The sequence below is a fragment of the Epinephelus lanceolatus genome, chromosome 22 (genome assembly GCF_041903045.1).
Source record: "Epinephelus lanceolatus isolate andai-2023 chromosome 22, ASM4190304v1, whole genome shotgun sequence".
NCBI lineage: Eukaryota > Metazoa > Chordata > Actinopteri > Perciformes > Serranidae > Epinephelus > Epinephelus lanceolatus.
This window is the reverse complement of record NC_135755.1, coordinates 34,600,628-34,621,192: the sequence shown is the minus strand read 5'-3', so window position 1 is coordinate 34,621,192 and position 20,565 is coordinate 34,600,628. Positions and strand designations below refer to the sequence as shown.

The following is a 20,565-nucleotide window of genomic DNA, read 5'->3' as shown; positions in this document are numbered from 1 at the left end:
AGATCTCGTGATCTTGATTAACAGGCGGTAAAATCACAGTTAGTTTACAAACAGTTATTTACCGCTAGTAATAAATAAAAAATGCCCAAGCTTTGTGCAGCAATAGGCTGCAATAATAGGAAGAATGTATTTTCATTCCACCTGCTTCTCGATCCGCATACACAGACATCCACAGGGGGGGGTTGAGGGAGAACAGGCTCTGATTGGAGGGAGAGCTAACCACGCCCACTTAGGAGACAGGAAGAGTAACCGTTTTCTTTTCTTAACATTGGATAAGCCTACAGTTGGGTATCTCCCTTCATCCAATATCTCTGGTTCAAGGTCCACACAGTTTAATATATCTATCGTCATACTTATATTTGACCACGTGGTGGAGATAGTTTGTTGTCTCTGTCAAACAGCTATCCGTTATACACTCAAGAAACAGCTTTTCGAAATAAAAACTGTGGTGGAAATTCATTGTAGATAAAAATTAAGTGGGTTTTTTGGACAAACTTACATTTGTGAGTCACTTGTGGTCCATTCAGAATGGACCCGCGACCTACTTTTGGACCCACCAGTTGGGAACCACTGGTCTATGAAGCAGTTCCAGACTTTACACCCTATGACATCACAACTTTGCGACTTCAGTGGACTCTGGCTTTGACAGAGAGTGGCTTATGTTCACAAATAATGATTGAACTTTATTTGGCCATGGAAATGATGGAAATAACATTGCAGTTATTAATTTACGTGGTGTTCCCCTTCAATACTGCTGACAGGGAAGCGCTATCAGCTCATACCTTCAGAATAAAAGCAGATACATTTTTTTTAACGTACGGCACGGTAGTTTTGTATTCATTTTCATGCCTGTTACATTATAGCACGTATTATTAGTTGATATAATGAAAATCATATAGCAGTCATAATTTGTTACTCTAGAGTTTAGCCCTTAGGCTTTGCAATCAATTAACTTGTAAATATGGTGCTCTTACTTTGAAGGGTCCAGACAGGAAACTATATTGTTGACAGTCGCGGAAGAAAAGAACCGACCTGCTGGAGTTTGTAATCCAGTGTTATCTCTGGCAGATGACTGTACAGAAACTCAGCTGTACAGGTCAGTCTGACATTTGTCGAAGAGGAGAGACAGCGACATTAACGAGGACAGTTGTCATAGAGATATAAGGTAAAACATGGCACAGTTACTGCATTTTAACTGTTACAAATAGTGCTGCTGTTAAATAGAAACCGTAGTGCTTTGAGTACAGTCAAATCAACAAAGTAACGTTAATAGTGAAAGAAAAGACTCTTCCGAGGGAAGGTTAACACTGAACATTTAGCCCCTCGGTGTGTGACTGACAGTCGGTGACAGTGGGACAAAGCAAAGTTTAATACAGCCACTTGGATCTGGCCATCTTCCTGTGTAACATACTGCTGTCTGTAGGCTGACCAAACGTCCTCTTTTGCCCGGACATGTCCACTTTTCACGTCCCGTCCGGGGCGTCCAGGGCATCCGGGGGGGGGGGTTTATAAACTGATGGTAATGTCCGGTTTTCCGTGTGTTTGTGTGTGTGTGTGTTAGAGTGCGGCACGGGCAGCATATTTCTGTCCGAACCCGATCCGAGCCCGACATTATTTAATGACCAAAGCACTGAGTTTGTGTCACACAGCGGTTACAGGCTATTTAACAGGCCGGTGTTATGTCCCTACTGGTTTCCAATTTAACTGGTTTCCTTACCGAACAGCTGCAGATGTGCTGCGCCTCCGTCAGCAGATTTGTCACAAATTCACAAACATACACAACATATTACTGGCGATCTTAAAGTCGCAGCCCACATCTACCACAGCGAATATGCTTCTGTAAGTGAGCACTACGTACCAGCGACATTAAAAAAAGAAAGGAAAGAAAATATGATATACACAAATTTGCATCAAGCTGGACTCGATTTCACGTCAGCAAAAGACAATATAACACAAATCGCACGTCTACCTGTGTGAGCCACTGAGACTCACAGAGTGCACAGCTTTCCTCAGGTATTAGTAAATTACGTCAGCATCCAGGTAACATTTTGATTTGGGCTGACCTGAGACAACTGGTTACCCTCGGCTTGCCTTGAAAATACCCACACATATTTATCAATGTTTCTTGTTCTTTTTCCACGAGTCTACAAACATATTCAGTGCCACATTACAGTCTGTACAACACTGCACACTATGACAAAGCCTGTCATGTTTAAAAAGTGACGATCTAACTCGGAAAATGCTCTCAATATACGCTTAATAATATGTAAATAAAAACCAAGCACTTATAGCCACTGGATCATTACAGAGGTGAAGCAAGGACTTACATTTACTCACGTCACTGTAATTGAGTAGTTTTTTGTGTACTTGCACTTTTTAAAATCTAATTTGAGTGTTACATCGGTAGCTTATGTTTTAATTTAAGTATTATGCTTCGCTGCATTTTAAATGACTTCCGTGACCGAGTTAAAAAAAAAAGTCGGCCGAAATTTTAAAAAAGCAAACGGAATTGTACAAGCGTTAACTACCATGACACAATAATAATAGTATTACACTCTATGACAACCTGGCAGCTAGCTCTGATGGAGACATATGAGCTCTAAGAACAAACTCACAATTATGGACGCACACTAAAAGAAATGTCGCCATGGTCCGAGGGAGGTGACGTCATGCTGTTATCTCTGTCTCTGCAGGTACGCAGTGAGCGAGTTAGATCGTCACTTTTTAAACATGACAGGCTTTGTCATAGTGTGCAGTGTTGTGCAGACTGTAATGTGGCACTGAATATGTTTGTAGAAAAAGAACAAGAAACATTGATAAATATGTGTGGGTATTTTCAAGGCAAGCCGAGGGTAACCAGTTGTCTCAGGTCAGCCCAAATCAAAATGTTACCTGGATGCTGACGTAATTTACTAATACCTGAGGAAAGCTGTGCACTCTGTGAGTTTCAGTGGCGCACATAGGTAGACATGCGGTTTGTGTTATATTGTCTTTTGTTGACGTGAAATCGAGTCCAGCTTGATGCAAATTTGTGCATATCATATTTTCTTTCCTTTCTTTTTTTTAATGTCGCTGGTACGTAGTGCTCACTTACAGAAGCATATTCGCTGTGGTAGATGTGGGCTGCGACTTTAAGATCGCCAGTAATATGTTGTGTATGTTTGTGAATTTGTGACAAATCTGCTGACGGAGGCGCAGCACATCTGCAACTGTTCGGTAAGGAAACCAGTTAAATTGGAAACCAGTAGGGACATAACACCGGGCGTGCGCCGTGGGTGCTCAGCTGCGGAGAGGGAGACCTCCGTGTTTGAGACGGGAGCGGGAGGCGGGAGGTCCGACGCTTCTAGCCAGAGGAGAGGGAGAAATAAAACAAAATAAGATAAATAGGAGACACCTGTCTCCCTCTTTTATTTTATTTTCAGCGTCTGATCAAGGCGGAGGCGGGCGGCTGGAGGTCCGAGACTTCCAGCGAGGAGAGAGGTAGAAACAAACAGCCAATGTGTGTCTGTGTGTGTTGTGTTCAGGTGTTGTCACATAAATAACAGTGCCCAAGCAATAAACAGGACAGACAATAGGATTTTATTTATTTTTACACTGTGTGTATGTGTCCCCTATTGGGGCCTATCTGAATTTCTGTCTTTGAGAGATATTATTTTGTAATATAACTGAATTTTCTATCCATACATATAAATTTTAAATATATTAAAATTATAAGGCATCTTTGAGTAAACTGCGAGTATCATTTAAGTAGGCTATGTCGTGGCTGGCCGAGTGTCCTCTTTTTTGGAAATCAAAATATGGTCACCCTAGCTGTTTGTGCATGTACTGAAGTCTGTAGCATACCTACCTTGATGTTCCAGAGAGGGCTTTAACCTTGAACTCTGCTCAGTAAAGATAACAGTTGTATAAGTTTAGATAGATAACCAGGACTTAAGGTAACTTTGCTGAAGAGTTTGATAATGTCAGGCAGTTAAATGTCAACTATTATAAAATGTGCGCACATAAAACTAAAGCTATCTATAGTACATTACAACTCAGTGTTAGATACAGTCTCTACCTGGAACATTCCATGCCCCAGGATTCCTGTGAAATAATTTGACTTAACACAGATTCATGTAGGTATATTCACCATATATGCACATATCAGTTAACATAATAAAGGCCTTAACCATTTGATGCATGAATGGGTTGGAATTGGGGGGTTAGATCACCACATGATTGCCGAGCGCGGCACCGCTGCTGCTCACCGCTCCCTCAGGGGATGGGTCAAATGCGGAGAACAAATTTCACACATTCAGGTGTGTGACAATCAGTGGAACTTTACCTTTACCTTTACCTCAGCTAAGTGTTCATATTCCTCTTTAAGCATGTTTAAAAATTTCATTTTTTTTAATCATGCAACTTTTAAGGAGTTTTTCATATGTCCACTTGGGTGGATGCCATGCTTTCAAGTTTTCAGTGGAAGAAATATAAACCAGTGAAAGAACTCATATACACTTATCCACTACTTTATTACACCTTGCTACAACCGGGTTGGACCCATTTTGCCAACAGAGCTGCCTTAATTCTTGGTGGCATAGAATCAACAAGGTGCTGGAAACATTCCTCAGAGATTTTCGTCCATATTGACATGATAGCATCATGCAGTTGCTGCAGATTTGTTGGCTGCACATCCATGATGCAAATCTCCCGTTCCACTACATCCCAAAGGTGCTCTATTGGATTAAGATGTGGTGACTGTGGAGGCCATTGGAGCACAGTGAACTCATTGTCATGTTCAAGAAATCAGTCTGAGATGATTTGAGCTTTGTGACATGGTGCGTTATACTGGTGGAAGTAGCTATCAGAAGAAGGTTACACCGTGGTCATAAAGGACACGGTCAGCAACAATACTCAGGTAGGCTGTGGTGTTTAAACAGAGCTCAGTTGGTACTGAGGGATCCCAAGTGTGCCAAGAAAAATATCCCCCACACCATTGCACCACCACCAGCACCCTGAACTGTTGATACAAGGCAGGATGGATCCATGCTTTCATGTTGTTTACGCAAAATTCTGACCCCACCATCTGAATGTTGCAGCAGAAATCCAGACTCATCAGACCAGGCAACGTTTTCCAAAATTCTATCATCCAATTTTCGTGAGCCTGTGTGAATTGTAGCCTCAGCTTCCTGTTGTTAGCTGACAGGAGTGGCACGTGGTGTGGTCTTCTGCTGCTGGAGCCATCTGCTTAAAGGTTCGACACTTTGTTTGTTCAGAGATGGTCTTCTGCAGACATTGGTTGTAACAAGTGGTTATTTGAGTTACTGTTGTCTTTTGTCTTTTTCATCTTGAACCAGTCTGGCCATTCTCCTCTGACCTCTGGCATCAACAAGGCATTTTCACCCAGAGAACTGCCGCTCACTGGATATTTTCTCTTTTTCGGACCATCCCCTGTAAACCCTAGAGATGGTTGTGTGTGAAAATCCCAGTAGATCAGCAGTTTCTCAAATACTCAGACCAGTCCGTCTGGCACCAACAACAATGCCATGTTTAAAGTCACTTAAATCACCTTTCCTTCCCATTCTGATGCTTGGTTTGAACTTCAGTAGGTCGTCTCAACCATGTCTACGTGCCCAAATGCATTGAGTTGCTGCTGCATGAGTGGCTGATAAGCTATTTGCTTTAACGAGCTGTTGAACAGGTGTACCTAATAAAGTGGTGGGTGGGTGTATTATGTCAAACTATAACAATAATTGTTAATGCTGTCGAATTAGTGTGTTCACATATTTTCACATATTCCAATTAGGGCTGGGCGATATGAATAAAAAATCATATCTAGGTATTTTCAGGCTGGATGGTGATACACATACATATTACAGTATTTTCTATGAAATGGGCCACATGTTCAGTAGACTATAATCAAAATGCAAAGATAGGGATTTTTTCTGTTTCAAAATATACAGCTGTTCAACATGTAAATGAAAAATTATATAAAATAAATAGCAGGGATATTTAACGAACTTTGTTAACTTTTTACACATAGCACTGGAGCTTCAGAGGTTTAAAGTTTTGCAGCACAGGCCACAAAACTATAATATGAGTAGAAAAGTATCAAATAGGCCTCAATCCGTTGTAGTTTGAAACAATTATCTTTTCCACCCTGGGGTCAGAACCAGGATCCCTCTTGCCACCTATTTTAAGTCATGTATTTATAATCTTCAGGACTTGACTTGAAACACTGTTGAACACTCACTAAAAAATGCTGTAGGTACAGGGTCGATGCATGAATTGGAAGAGTTACACTGAGTGACAGTCTTGCAAAGCTCAGGTAATATGGATTATCTTGCAAAAGGAGAAGTGCTCACTAACACGGATTTTAAGAAATCTGTGAAGTTTTTTGTGTGCATAAAAAAAACAGCCCCAGATTTTTAACTTAGACCTGTGAAAAATGGAAGCAAAAACAAAAGTGTTGCATATAAATTAGGGATGTCCCGATCACATTTTTTTTGCATCTGATACCGAGTCCTATATTTTGAAACCGAGTCTGATATCGAGTCCGATCCGATACTTTGCAAAGCATTAAGAAAGAAAAAAAAAAGAATGCATCGAAGTTGTCCCATAAGGTTTGTAAAACCTGGCCATTTTTGTTGTTTTGATTCTTCTGATCTTTTATTACTGATTCTGATTTTGTAAAAATAACGTGATCGGTGCCGACACTCAGATCGGGACATCCCTAATATAAATTTGTGATATTTCCTTTTATTCCTTCTTATTATGTTTGTTTCCACAGAGAGCAAAGTGCCTTATATCTCTGCACGTTGAACCCCTTCAGTCTGAACAAGAGAAGATGGATCATGGATTGGCTGACTTTCCCAGTGGCCCGCTGGATATCTACAGGAAAAAAGCCTCTTTCAACTGGAAGGACATGCTCTACTTCTTAGAAGGAGAGGAAATTCTGGAATTCAAGGTAGCTATCACCAACAAATGTTCTCTGAAGTCAGGACTAAATTTGGAAATGTTTAATAAGTAGAATAGTTAAACGTAGTAAATGCCACTCTTTTAAGCATTTCTGCAAGATGACAGTGTAGAGTCAGACTAGATATGGGGACGAAAGAGTACTGTATGAGAGGGGTATGACATGTAACAAGCAAAACTGGCATCAAACCCGGGAGGTTGCTGCTACTTTGCATGCGCTGTAACCAATGCACTCCTGCCACTGGTTTTACATATAACCCCAATTCCAAAAAAAGTTGGGACGCTGTGTAAAATGTAACTAAACCCAGAATGCAATGATGTGCAAATCCTTTTTTAACTTCTGTTCAATTGAATACAGTCCAAAGACAAGATATTTAATGCTCAAACATTATTTATTTTTATAAATATGCATTGATTCTGACTTTGATGTCTGCAAGATGTTCCAAAAAAGTTGTGACAGAGGCATGTTTACCACTGTGTTACATCATCTTTTGTTCTAACTACACTCAGTTATAGGACCGCTAGGATATTAATTGTTGAAGTTTTGAAAGTGAAATTCTTTCCCATTAGTAACAATCTGGATAGTCCTGGATGATCCTCTCATGTCACAATGTCGTGAACGTCCATGATTTCCGAAAACAATTTGAAATGTGGACTCATCAGACCACAGCACACTTTTTCACTTTGTGTCAGATGAGGTCGGGCCCAAAGGAGTCTGCAGCACTTTCCAAAGTGTTCCTGAGTCCATGTCGTACTGTCCTTTATACAATCAAGTCAGTTTTTAATATAGTGCCCTCTGAGGGGTCAAAGGTCACAGCCATTCAGGGTTGGTATTCAATCTTGTTCTTTAAATGCAGAGAATTCTCTGGATTCTCAGAATCATTTGATGATATTATAGATTATTGATGGTGAAATCCCTAAATTCTTTGCAATTGGTCATTGAGAAAGGTTGTTCTCAAACTGTTGGACAGTTTGCCCCCACTGTTTTTCATAAAGTGACCATCCTTGCTCGTACCTGCGCCTTTTTAAGATGCGTCTTTCATACCTATTAATGATACTATAATTTGTTACCAATTAACCTGTTAACCTGTGAATGGTCCAACGTTTTTTTTTTTTTTTTTTGAGCATTCAACAACTTCCCCAGTCTTTTGTTGCCCCTGTCTCAACTATTTTGGAACATGTTGCAGGCATTGAATTCAGAATAAGTGTATATTTTACAAAAAACAATAAAGATTATCAGTTTGAACATTGAATATCTTGTCTTTGGACTGTATTCATTTGAATATAAGTCAAAAAGGATATATGAATCATTGCATTCTGTTTTTATTTTCATTTTACACAATGTCCCAACTTTTTTGGAATCTGGGTTGTAGTATATCAAAGCCCCATTGTTGTATTGACAGTGCAGCAGGGCAGCGACAAGCACATGGCCTTGAATATTCAATTAGTTCAAAGTTGTAGACTGTTACAACCACAATCCCTCATTCTTGTGCTGCATTTTGCACGGAGTCACATACTTGGGTTCCAGTGTTTTTAGCATGTAACAAAATCCTTTGTTTTCAGCAATACCTAATGGACGCAGATCTTTTCACATGAAGTAGGTGATGGACTGTGTTATTTTCTTAGCTCTGTCAGAATTTGATGGTAGTTTTGTGAAGCTAAGTGTGTCCAGTGTTGGTTAATTTTTCAGCGGAGTGGGTTTAGCATTAGCTTGGCTGTCAACAGCTAACACTATCTCTGCATGGTGAAGTGTGAGGTGAGCCCTCATATGTGCAATATTCCTAGAGTATTTTATTCTCATGACACTGCTTGGAAATCACGTGTCATACCCAAGTCCTCCTTTCCTTCCATGTTAAAAAATCCCAAATAAGTCCAGACGTTTGATTTAAATGCCGACAGTGCATTTCTGATTTTTTCTGTGGTGCCTTCATTTTTGTTTAGATGAACTTCCTGCAAAATGTTGCTGACTGAGACCTCTGTTGACCTCACCAAGAAACAAACCGAAAAAGGCATTGATTCCATTATTCTAGTACCAAAAGTTGTATCGAAATGTATGATTGAAAAAATGAATCATGTTTATAATAAAAGATCGATACTTGGAGTCAGTGTATCGATAAACTATCACCACGCAAAATATGACGGTACTATGCTGTATTGATTTTTTTCCCTTACCTCTTCTTTGGAGTCAAACTACATAAGGATGCAAAGGTAACAAAAATACATGATGTAATACAGATCATTTATTATTTATATCAATTATTAGCACTTGAACTTTTGGTGAAAAGGGAAAATTAGTCTAATCATCTAAATGTTGCTCTACATGTCCTGTTCATTTTGTCTTCTTCTGTGCTGCAGCAACATGTGTTGAAGACACTTGAGAATGACCCTCTATTTGCACGGCAGCCCGGTGAAGATGTCCCAATCGAAAAAATGAGAGAGCTGACGTTCCTCAGGTATCAACACAACAGGAAGTTATTAGGTTTTTACCACCAGTAACATTGTCTGTTATATCTAATCCATATTTTTATAATGTACATAGAGGAAAATAAATCTTCAGATGAAAATCCACAGGGTGAAGCAACTCTTCCGCTACAACTTCCTGACAGAAGAGGAGGTGATGGCCGACCCCTGGAAGTCTGTGACTCTCAGTGATTGTCTGGGCATGTATGACTGGAGTTTGGCTAGCAAGTTCTTTCTCAACAAAGGGGTGAGTGTCCATTGGTGGCAAAATGTGAAAAAAAAATATTGAACATAATGAGAATATCAAAAAGTTAAAAGTTAAAAGTTAAGTTCATTGATAATCTTACATTGAAAATGACCCAAATCACCATTACAGCTACTTAACCAAGTCACTTTTAGCCATGCTAGCAGTATACTGTAGCTTTACAGATGGCCCAGTGTATTAAGTTATTTTTTTCTAACTCTACAGCTGCTGCAGGAAAACATTACTTCATTTTATATTCATAGTTTACTGATATATGTAAGACTTGCCATGGTATAAGCAGTGGTTACAAAAGCCTCAAAACGAGCCACAGCTCAGCGCAGAGCAACAGTAACCGTCCTCTATTGACCAGTCAACGGACTGCAGTGTGTCTAGCTCCACCTTTTAGTACTGGATCTGTGTGCTAGGTACCCCAACAGAGGGGTGACCAAAAATGGGGACAGTTAGGAACCATCCACAGTGAAAAAAAAATGCATACCAAACTGAACTGAGATGTGCTGGTCTACTTGGTGAAATCGGGGCTTAAGTGGCTCAAATTTGAGCCGTAAAAAAACCCCTTTAGCATTGTTAACTATGTTACCACTGTTGACAGTGACAACACGGCTAGTGGTGCTAACATTTTAAACAATGCTTAAAGGGTTCTGTGGTTAAGCACAGAATATATCAATGTGTTTAATCACTGGGACAGCATTAACAGCTATAATCACTGAGTTAGCAGAGCTGCTAGCTAGCTAAGGTTAGCTCCCTCCTGATCTGAGTGGCATGCAGTGTAAAGCGGTCAAGAAACCAATGGAGGCAGTGGGCATGTGTCCACATGGTAACATGGCTAGCTGTTTGTCAGCAAAGCCAATAGAAAATAAAATAAAAGGCAAAACATTTACATCACAAACTTAAAATGTCTCCACCTCTCAATGGATAGCATTTGAATTGTAATTTCAATTGCATTTCAATTGTACTTTGTACTTAGCGCTAATCGGCAAAGCCTAGCAACATGCTAAACTAAGAAAAATTGCCAGCAATTCGCTCAAAATACCACTTTTGTCTCATTTATGCTCAGTGTTAAACACAAACATGGATGTAGCCTTCTGTCCATACTCTACATTAATTTTGTGCCTATTTGTGCACGTTTTATGAAAGCTTATGGATACGGACGAAATGGAGCAGTACCACCGGAGATCATAGAGGCAGTGTAGTGTAGTTCAAGTGAGACACAAGAAAGACATTAAAAAAAATGGCGGAATGGAACAAATTGGTAATATAGTTAAAAGAATTCTCCATCCTCATGTTGAGTTGTATTTAATGGTCTCACACTCCACTGCCATTTACAATGCTGCCTCTGTTTAAAGGTACAGTATTAAGACCTCCTATACCGTCAGCCTGTTTGTTGGTGGGTGTAACTTTTGAGTCTGCCCTCAGGTGCCATCTATTGGCTGTATCTATGTCAAGATTAAGGACACATGGCAGTATGAGGGCGGTGACGTTTGAAACAGTGTTTGAAACGGATGTGTCTATTTTCGAATGTAAAGGGAGTATAAAGGAGCCCTTAAAGTACAGTGTCACCAAGCTGATAGTATGGCTGCACACTCTTAAATCTATGAATAGTTAAGTTGTCCCTCCATTTTTAATCTGACTTTTCTTCCATTTTAGTCATTGTTTCATTACAGTAATAGATGCTAAAACATCTTTTGTTTCAGATGTTTGGAGTGACTGTTGCCAGGACAGGTTCACAGAGACACAGTAAATTTGTTGAAAACACTGAAAACATGACGGTAAGAGTTTCTCACACTGCCAACAACTCTACCTTAAAGTTGTATCAGTGCTTTATTAATGGCCATGGGGAGGGTCTACAATGATGTCACAACCTCCTGCCCTATGTGATGCAGGTACTGAGTGACGTTCACAGTGAGCAACAGAGTCTTCTTTGGATTCTCACATTCACTATATTTAGTTATTTTCTTTAAAACTTCAAAATTAAATAGATATATAATTAGGTATATAGTATTTGTAAATTAGAGTTTTTGCTTCCACATCTAAACTCACGAAGGTGTGATGACACATACAGTACAGGCCAAAAGTTTGGACACACCTTCTCATTCAATGCGTTTTCTTTATTTTCATGACTATTTACATTGTAGATTCTCACTGAAGGCATCAAAACTATGAATGAACACATGTGGAGTTATGTACTTAACAAAAAAAGGTGAAATAACTGAAAACAGGTTTTATATTCTAGTTTCTTCAAAATAGCCACCCTTTGCTCTGATTACTGCTTTGCACACTCTTGGCATTCTCTCAATGAGCTTCAAGAGGTAGTCACCTGAAATGGTTTTCCAACAGTCTTGAAGGAGTTCCCAGAGGTGTTTAGCACTTGTTGGCCCCTTTGCCTTCACTCTGCGGTCCAGCTCACCCCAAACCATCTCGATTGGGTTCAGGTCCGGTGACTGTGGGTGGGTGGCTATTTTGAAGAAACTAGAATATAAAACATGTTTTCAGTTATTTCACCTTTTTTTGTTAAGTACATAACTCCACATGTGTTCATTCATAGTTTTGATGCCTTCAGTGAGAATCTACAATGTAAATAGTCATGAAAATAAAGAAAACGCATTGAATGAGAAGGTGTGTCCAAACTTTTGGCCTGTACTGTACATCCCCATCACCATGAACCGTGAAATAGCAGCTGCATGTATCTGTTTGTAGACATATGGATGCTTTGCGCTGACTGAGCTGAGCCATGGCAGCAACACCAGAGCCATGAGGACTACAGCAACATATGACCCCTCCACTCAGGTCAGCACACACTGTATGAATGTCAAATGGCAATATGACAGCACTGAAGTACCCACAGCAGAATCCTGCATCAGGTCTAAGTGACTCCATGACGATGAGGAAAAGTCCACCTTTAATTTTATGCTCTGCAGGAGTTTGTGATCAACTCTCCAGACTTTGAGGCTGCTAAGTTCTGGGTGGGCAACCTGGGTAAGACGGCGACGCACGCCATAGTTTTCGCTCAGCTCTACACGCCTGACCAGGCATGTCACGGCCTGCATTCCTTCGTTGTGCCGGTAAGACACTGACCTTTGACCATTGACCATGTTGCTGCTGCTTACATTATCAGGGCCTGTTAACTGATGTGACGTCACACAGCAGCTAATGAAAATGCTTAGACATAGAAATACATAGATACTGGAGTAAAACTGGAGTAAAATACTTATACTCCAATAGATAAAAAATGTACTGGAGTACAGTGCATTTTATTTAGGAAATGTAGTAAGTTTAAGTAAAAATTTATTTAAGTAGCGCTTTTAGCAGGCAAAGGTACTCAGTCACAAGGCACAAAGTGCTTCACAAGGCCATTATACAACAAAGAAAACATTAGCACAAAGTGACTACCCCAGCCTTGTGCACAACTAGCAAACTACATGCACAAAAAAAACAGTGGCATAAAAGTGAAAATTGACAGAAATGTGAAAAACTCAAGTAAAGTACAGACACTCCCAAAAATACCTAGGTGCTGTAACCAAGTATTATTACTTTGTTACATTACACCACTGCACCTATGCCGTTACCACAGCAACCCATGCAGATTAGTTGGAGCTGATGGAACACACAATCTAACCTGATCACTTACAGATAACAGCGGGGACAGTCTGTTCAAATGAACTGATTTGAGAAACAAATCTGATATGCCTGCAATCTCAGAACGTCACTTAGTCACACAGTATGTTTACATGCACAATTAAGTGGAGCAACAGTTATAGCTCTTCGAGGCCATTCAACTGGACTACTGTCCTTGACCCAGTATACAAGAATGGGAGGGCAATCAATTTATTGACTTAAGTATGTCTTAAGGCCAAAACACACTGGCGGCATCATATGACGGCAGCGTCATTGACGTGAGTCAATGGACCTTTTCAGGTTGACCTATTACGCCATAGACCAAACAATGGAGCACTGGTCTGCTGTTCCACCACTATTTTGAACAGGTTGCCAATGTGTTTTCCTCCCATCCATGTATTATTATTATTATTATTATTATTATTATTTTGAAATATTTCATTCTTTTGCCCGACACAGCATGAACTGTGTCTTCTCGTCTGTCCAAAAATGTACAGCTCTGGATGTAGATTTCACCAGTTTTGTTACTGGCTTCTTCTTCTGTTACACATTTAATGCTATTCAACTTCCTGGTCAAAGCCTGGTGCGGAAACTGTGGAGAGTAGATTGCCTCGGCCAGTTTTGGTCCCATTGACTGTATACATGCAGGAGTAACTTGACACCCAATTGCATCATCTGCGTGTTAGTCAAACTGTGAGAAATTCGATTTAGTACGATTTCAGTCGGACTAACATATTACATGTATATTAAAAGTCTGGTTTTATTCAGAAATCAATTTTCTCTAATGCCATGTAAATGTACCAACTGAAAACATGTGAAGTCTCATTTAAAAAGTACAGGCAACCTTTGGCTCCAGAGCCGTATGCAGCTCTTTAGACCCTCTCCAGTGGCTCTGTGGCTCTGACATAAAATTATATTAAAATGAATAACGTTATTATTGCATTCTTCAGTTGAAAAATCTGCAGCCTATACATCAAATTAAAAAATGTTTTAATGTTTCGTCATCTAAAATGTGTGTCATACGTCTATGGTTTTGTGCCTTTTCCTCTAAATTTTGCTTTACTTCAGTAGCAGTGGCTAGCCTGGAGTCTCCCCAACTAGGCTAGATATGGATTCCAAATCCAAAAAAGGACAAGTCCTGGAGTAAAATAGAGGATAATCTGTGGACAGATTCATTTGCTTACTACAAAGTTAAGATACTGAATAATTATAATTAGCCCACTGCAGAGTAGCCACCTTGTAGTGGATTATATTAATCAATGCTTATTAAGACATATTTGTAATGTTGATGGGCTAATTTACAGGTAATATGCTACTGCCTTCATTCAAATATGTTTTGCGGCTCCAGACAGATTTTTTTTTAAATATTTTTGGCTAATAATGGTTTTATTAATAGTAAAGGCTGCCGACCCTTGGTCTAAGATCTGAAAGTAGATAAACTGTCCATGGCTTTGCGGCATGTAATGGTGAAAGCAGTTGGAGTGTCAGTGATAGTATTTGCGTTTTTACACACAGTGTAGGTTTATGACACAATTCATTGCTCTCCTGAAGGCAAAAATAAAAGGCAGTTATTCCTGTTATCTAAAATGAGACAGTGTAAGAGAGAGGATGAGTTAGCCAACATCTTGATGCATACGTTATCTACGGAGTGTAAAAATAGTGGGAGTGAGAAGACTTTAAATAGTTTTCTTCAAGTGAAGTCAAAGAGCTTGGCCCTAAAGAAAGCTCTGTAAGTTAACAAGGCTGCTTTTAAAGCCGTCAAAATGAAATCTAGACCCATTGCGCCGCAGGTGAGAGATCCCAAGACCCTGCTAGCTCTGCCTGGAGTGCTGGTTGGAGACATGGGCAAGAAGTTGGGCCAGAATGGACTCGATAATGGGTAGGTGACAGCAGAGGAAGACGTATAACACTTAATGGATGTAGCGACAGTTTAGCAATTATGACAAAAAGTTATTTAGTTGTTTAAAGTTAAAAATTACTAACTGTAGCTTACAGCTCTAGGTTCAAACACACTTCTGTAGCTGATTTCTTTAGCTCCAGCTAATTTTACTGTTAACTTGCTTTTCCACTGCATTTTGCATGTTTTATTTTTGCATGAAGCACCTTCAGTTCATTCATGAATACAGAATGCCTCCGCTCTCAGTCATTTGGCTGACATTGTCTCATGTTATCAGATATGGTCTTGCTCAAATGGAAACAGTTCAAGCCTCTAAATGAACACTCATGTTTTACAAACCAATTTGATAAGTGCTGTCTTATATTAATGTTATAATTCAAAAACACACCATACATTATCCACTGATCATGTAAAGCAGTTATGTTTGTACTTCAGTGCCTCAGTAAAACAACTAGATGGGGCTATAATCATAGTTTATAGCAGAGGGATGTCAGACACGGAGGAAACATTTCAGACTGTTACTAAAACAAGCAGAAAAACTGATTATCATAAAGGAGTTATCTCCAATATATGATGATCATACAGGCATTCCATACTCGGTGGGCACAAAATCCATGTACAGAGCAAGTCAGACCAGTTTGAGCTTCTACTTTGCTGTGCCTGAAATGGATTTAGCAATTGAAAGATGACAGAAAATCAGTGACGGTTTTTAGAGTTTTGTCTGTTGATGCTTGTGTTGGCTTTTACAATAATACATAACAGGCGATACATTTTGTTATGCTTGAGGTACTTTGAAAATAAAAAGGTTAGTTTCCAGCCCTGTCCTATCAAATTCTGTCCTCTTTTAAGGTCACCAAAAATGTACAAGGTCATGGCCCCTAAGATAAAATGATTATAAGAAGAGAAGAACATTTTCTTATTGTCATTCTCCCTTGCTAATCTTCAAAAGTTCAGTTAGATATTAGGCGTTGTGTTTCATGTCAGTGTTTTGTTTTGTGAGGATTTGGTATTAGAAGTATCAGCGTACTTTTATGAAACGGGCACACCACATCAGTATAGTTTCAAAGTATGCCCTGCCTTTGTGTTGCACACATGTTGCCTGTGTCTGTTTAACCAAAGATGGCAATTGTGTCTTTCTCCCTTCAGGTTTGCTTTGTTTCATAACGTGAGGATCCCTCGGGAGAATCTGCTGAATAAGACTGGAGATGTTACTCCTGATGGCCACTACGTTACACCATTCAAGGTAAGTATGATTTCCAATGGTGGCCAAAGAAAGCACTACGGAGGCATTTCAAGCACCAATTAGAGTCAAATTAAAGATGCACTACTCAACAAATAAAATAAGTAATGTGTAAGGTGTCACTCATAGTCATGAACCCACAGCCAATTATCACCAACTCTGTGTTATGTTTAATGTTTAACACCTTTACGAAATACGAAATTCGCAAGAGTTGGAGGGAATAACAGTAAAAGACAATTCACAAGACATCTTTATATGCAGATGATTTGATAATATATCTTGACCAGGTACCAACTTCTCTTCCAATTGTTTTAAATATATTGAACGAATTTGGTTCTATTTCTGGTTATAAGATCAATTTGGGAAAGTCTTCTTTGCTGCCCTTAAATGCGGCGATGAAGAGTATTAACACAAATTCTCTTTCAAGAATACCTGTAGTGTCTAAGTTTATATATTTGGGACTTGACATTTATTCTTTCTTGGACAAAACAGTGATGAAAAATTACAAAAAACTTTCAAATTCTATTATAGAGGATTTAAGTAAGTGGTCAAAACTAACAATATCATTAGCAGCTAGAATTTCTATCGTAAAAATGAATTTACTTCCTCGGATTATCTTTTTCTGTAGTATGTTACAAATGCCCCCATTAGCAGGTTATTGGAATAAATTACAGAACCTTGTATCAAAGTTTTTATGGAAAGGACAAAAACCAAGGATTAAATTTAAAGTTCTTCAGCCTGATAATAGATCAGGCGGCTTAAATGTCCCAAATTTTGAATTGTATTATTTATCTTTTATGCTTCGTTCACTGGCAAAGTGGTTCGAAGAGGAGTTAGAGACGCCCTGGGTGCAATTAGAAAAACATATCATATCACCATATACTTTTAAAGATGTTCTTTTTTCAGGTCTATCATATAAGCAATGTAGTACTAAATTTGGACCAATAATAGGACATTCGATTCATACTTGGCAGCATTGTGTAAAGATAGGCCATTGGGAAACAAAGTGGCATGCAGACATGCCAATATTTAATAATAATATTTTACAAATAGGTGGAAAACCCATACAGTTCCCAAAGTGGAAAAATAGTGGTATTCATGTTCTCTCAGATATCTATAATAATGATGGCCTACGGTCATTTCAAGATCTGAAAGACATTTTTAATTTACCGGGGTCTTCCTTCTTTTTTTATTTACAATTGCGCACGGCCATGCGTACATATGGGGTACCATGGACCCAGCCAGTACCTACTCACCCATTGGTTGAAATAATTAAAGGTTATAAACATGGTAGGGGCTTTGTGTCCTACTTGTATAAAAAATTTCAACAACAGCTGAACTTTCCATTGGGTATCGTTGCTGTGTGGAACATAGATCTTAAAAGCTATGAACAGAATATAAATTGGAAGAGAGTCTGGAATAACATTCCACTCACTTCATGTAATTATAAACATCAGTTGCTTAATTATGAAGTAATTCATAGGTATTATTTATCCCCAAGAAAGCGTTCCCTACTTAAACTGACCTCAAGCCCAATATGTCCATTATGCTCTCAAAGGAAAATTGGAACATATATACATATGCTATGGGAATGTCCGGTGGTTAACACCTTCTGGATGCAAGTAACAAGAACTTTATCAAATATATTGGAATTAACTATACCCTTCCTTCCAAATATAATTTTATTGAATGATGATTCTTCGCTTGCTCTATCAAACCATCAAAGAAAGACTCTTTTTTGTGGATTAAATGCAGCAAAAGAAATAGTAGTAATGAGATGGAAACGTCCACAAGATTTAAATATACGTTACTGGCAGTCATCATTTTATTGTAATCTTTCCATAGAAGTGGCAATAGGTAGAATAAGGGACATTAAAACTGAAGTAACAGAAGCTCTTCTTCTAATAATGGAAAAATTGAAATCACAATAACTAGTATGTGTAGAGATTACTGATGTCTATCTATGGTCTTATATGGTGTACGCCTAAATGATATGAATATGTCATCCCTTATACATGTATGTGTATGCACATGTGAATAATGTTGTATGTTGTATATGTTTTTTTTTTTTTTAAATTGGGGGTACACTTGGATTATACATTGAATCTTTATGAACAATTTATTCAGTTTAAGACCAGAAGAAAGAGTAGGGGTTAAACTATTGTTTGGATTATAGGAGGATAAGTAAAGGTATATTTACATTTTGAGTATTGCTCCAATTTATTTTTGTATTGCTATTCATCTAATTTACATAAATACACTATATGCTTAATGTATTTGTGGATACCCTTAAGTACAGATGTAGATATGGCATGTATTGTCAATACTGTATTTTTCAGTTGTAGTGTTTCCTCCATGATGAAAACAAAAAGAAAAAACCAATAAAAAATTTGGTCACAAAAAATGTTTAACACCTTTAGCACAACATTACTAAAAGGTGTGAATGAGCATTCATTCACCGAGGTGGGAATCCCCAGGCATCTCACAATTTGATTCAAATTCAGAGGGCAATGATTCGATTATAAAAGGATGAGCGATGCATCACGATGCTTAAGAATTATTGATTTCCATACATCATTTATTTTTTCACCATGTGACTACTTGTTACTTTTTAAAACATAGCATACTGTATTTATAGTAATCCATAATTAGATAAACAGATGAATTTACTTGCGTACTATCTGGTCCTTGTAGAGGTCCCTTTTCCATTCAACCTTATAGCCAAAATACTTCCATACCTTTACTTTTAAACCAGTCAGACTGTATCCATCTGCGGTTGCACACACTAATCTTTGACGAAAAATATATAATTATTAAATTATTTAGACATTAAATTAAAACAAGCTTGAAACTGCTGACTTCTGTAAAGATGAATAACTCTAGCGTACCTGCTATAGACTGTCTGGGTGCTGCACTGCTTTCGCGAATGAGTTTTGCCTCTTTCGTCCAGTCAACATCACATTATTAATAGACATTGAGATAATCAATGACATTTGTGAATCGATGTCAAATCACCCACATTGGGATGCATCTAAGAATCAATTATTTCCCCCACCCCTATTCATAATATGTTTTACCATATGCTGGCTACTCTGCAGTACATTCTTTATCATTATTTGGTACTTAAGGTTTGCAGTCAAAGCAAATAAATATTTCCATGCTCTATTAAATGCTCTGTTTTCCTCTGAGGATTTTTCCATTTTTAAATTTGGATTCCATGGGTGGCCTAGCAAGAGGGACTCAAGACTAGCTGCCGTTTTTGAGATTTTGCAAAATTTAGAGGAAAGGTGCCCAGCTGAAGAAGCATGACACACATTTTATTTGACGAAATCCTTTAACATTTTATTTACCTGTCCATAGACTACACATTTTTACAACTGGAAAATGTAAGAATCACTTCAGGCCAACAACATTGATTGAAATGAATGATTAAATGATTAAAATTAAAATTATTAAAATGAAAAAGAAGTTACCCATTAGAGTAGAGAAGACTTTAAACTATTTTAGCAGTAGCTACAGAGATGTTGGAACTACAGAAATGCTTTGCTATCGTGATTGTACACCAGTGTTACAGAGTGGTTTTATTCCCTTATAAATGACCACATAAGACACTGGCTTGCCTTGCAGAGAGGAGAAGCCAAGTTTATTGTGTATGTTACTCACAGAATTAATGGTATTTAGCGATATGACCTGCCACTACTCGTCGTTTTAACCAGGGGAAACGCTGATTGAGTGGATGCACACTGCTTAAGCACTTGGCGACTGAGGTGAACAAAACATAGAACAGTAAAGAAAGGATCGGCCATATATTTAGCCGACAGAGTTCCCTTAAAATATGCCAAGATTGGACAGTTAAAGCTCACAGACAACTGTCTCTCCCAGCTGAGCTGCAGCTGCCTGCCTCAGCCAAGGCAGAAACTCTCAGAGATGGACACCTACATGTGCAAAACCAAACCATCACTTAAAACTACTGTCATTTGTGTGAACTGACCCTATATTTTTATAACAAATCCTATAAAAAATGCTCCTTCAATTACAAGCCTTCAAAAATATATATAATGCATGCATTATAATGCATTCATGCACAGACAGGAATAAACAAATGCAGTAGGCAACCTCTAACTCTTTAGCAGTCAA

The 20,565-nt window shown here is 38.6% G+C and overlaps 1 protein-coding gene across 2 annotated transcripts in view; it reads left to right on the top strand.

Annotated features, from left to right (window-relative positions):
• The first annotated feature begins 1,019 nt into the window (after positions 1–1,019).
• acox3 (acyl-CoA oxidase 3, pristanoyl) overlaps positions 1,020–20,565 on the top strand; it is a 43,504-nt gene continuing 23,958 nt past the window's right edge. Inside the window, exons 1-10 of one of the 2 annotated variants that reach the window (XM_033609140.2) lie at positions 1,025–1,165; positions 3,423–3,480; positions 6,770–6,946; positions 9,310–9,407; positions 9,526–9,661; positions 11,371–11,445; positions 12,374–12,463; positions 12,595–12,738; positions 15,082–15,170; positions 16,335–16,431. In XM_033609140.2, coding sequence (XP_033465031.2) covers positions 6,827–6,946; positions 9,310–9,407; positions 9,526–9,661; positions 11,371–11,445; positions 12,374–12,463; positions 12,595–12,738; positions 15,082–15,170; positions 16,335–16,431 — 849 coding nt within the window. In that variant the 5' untranslated portion in view covers positions 1,025–1,165; positions 3,423–3,480; positions 6,770–6,826. Of the gene's footprint in view, positions 1,166–3,422; positions 3,481–6,769; positions 6,947–9,309; positions 9,408–9,525; positions 9,662–11,370; positions 11,446–12,373; positions 12,464–12,594; positions 12,739–15,081; positions 15,171–16,334; positions 16,432–20,565 lie in introns of both variants that reach the window. The other variant, XM_033609139.2, reaches the window with a different exon arrangement.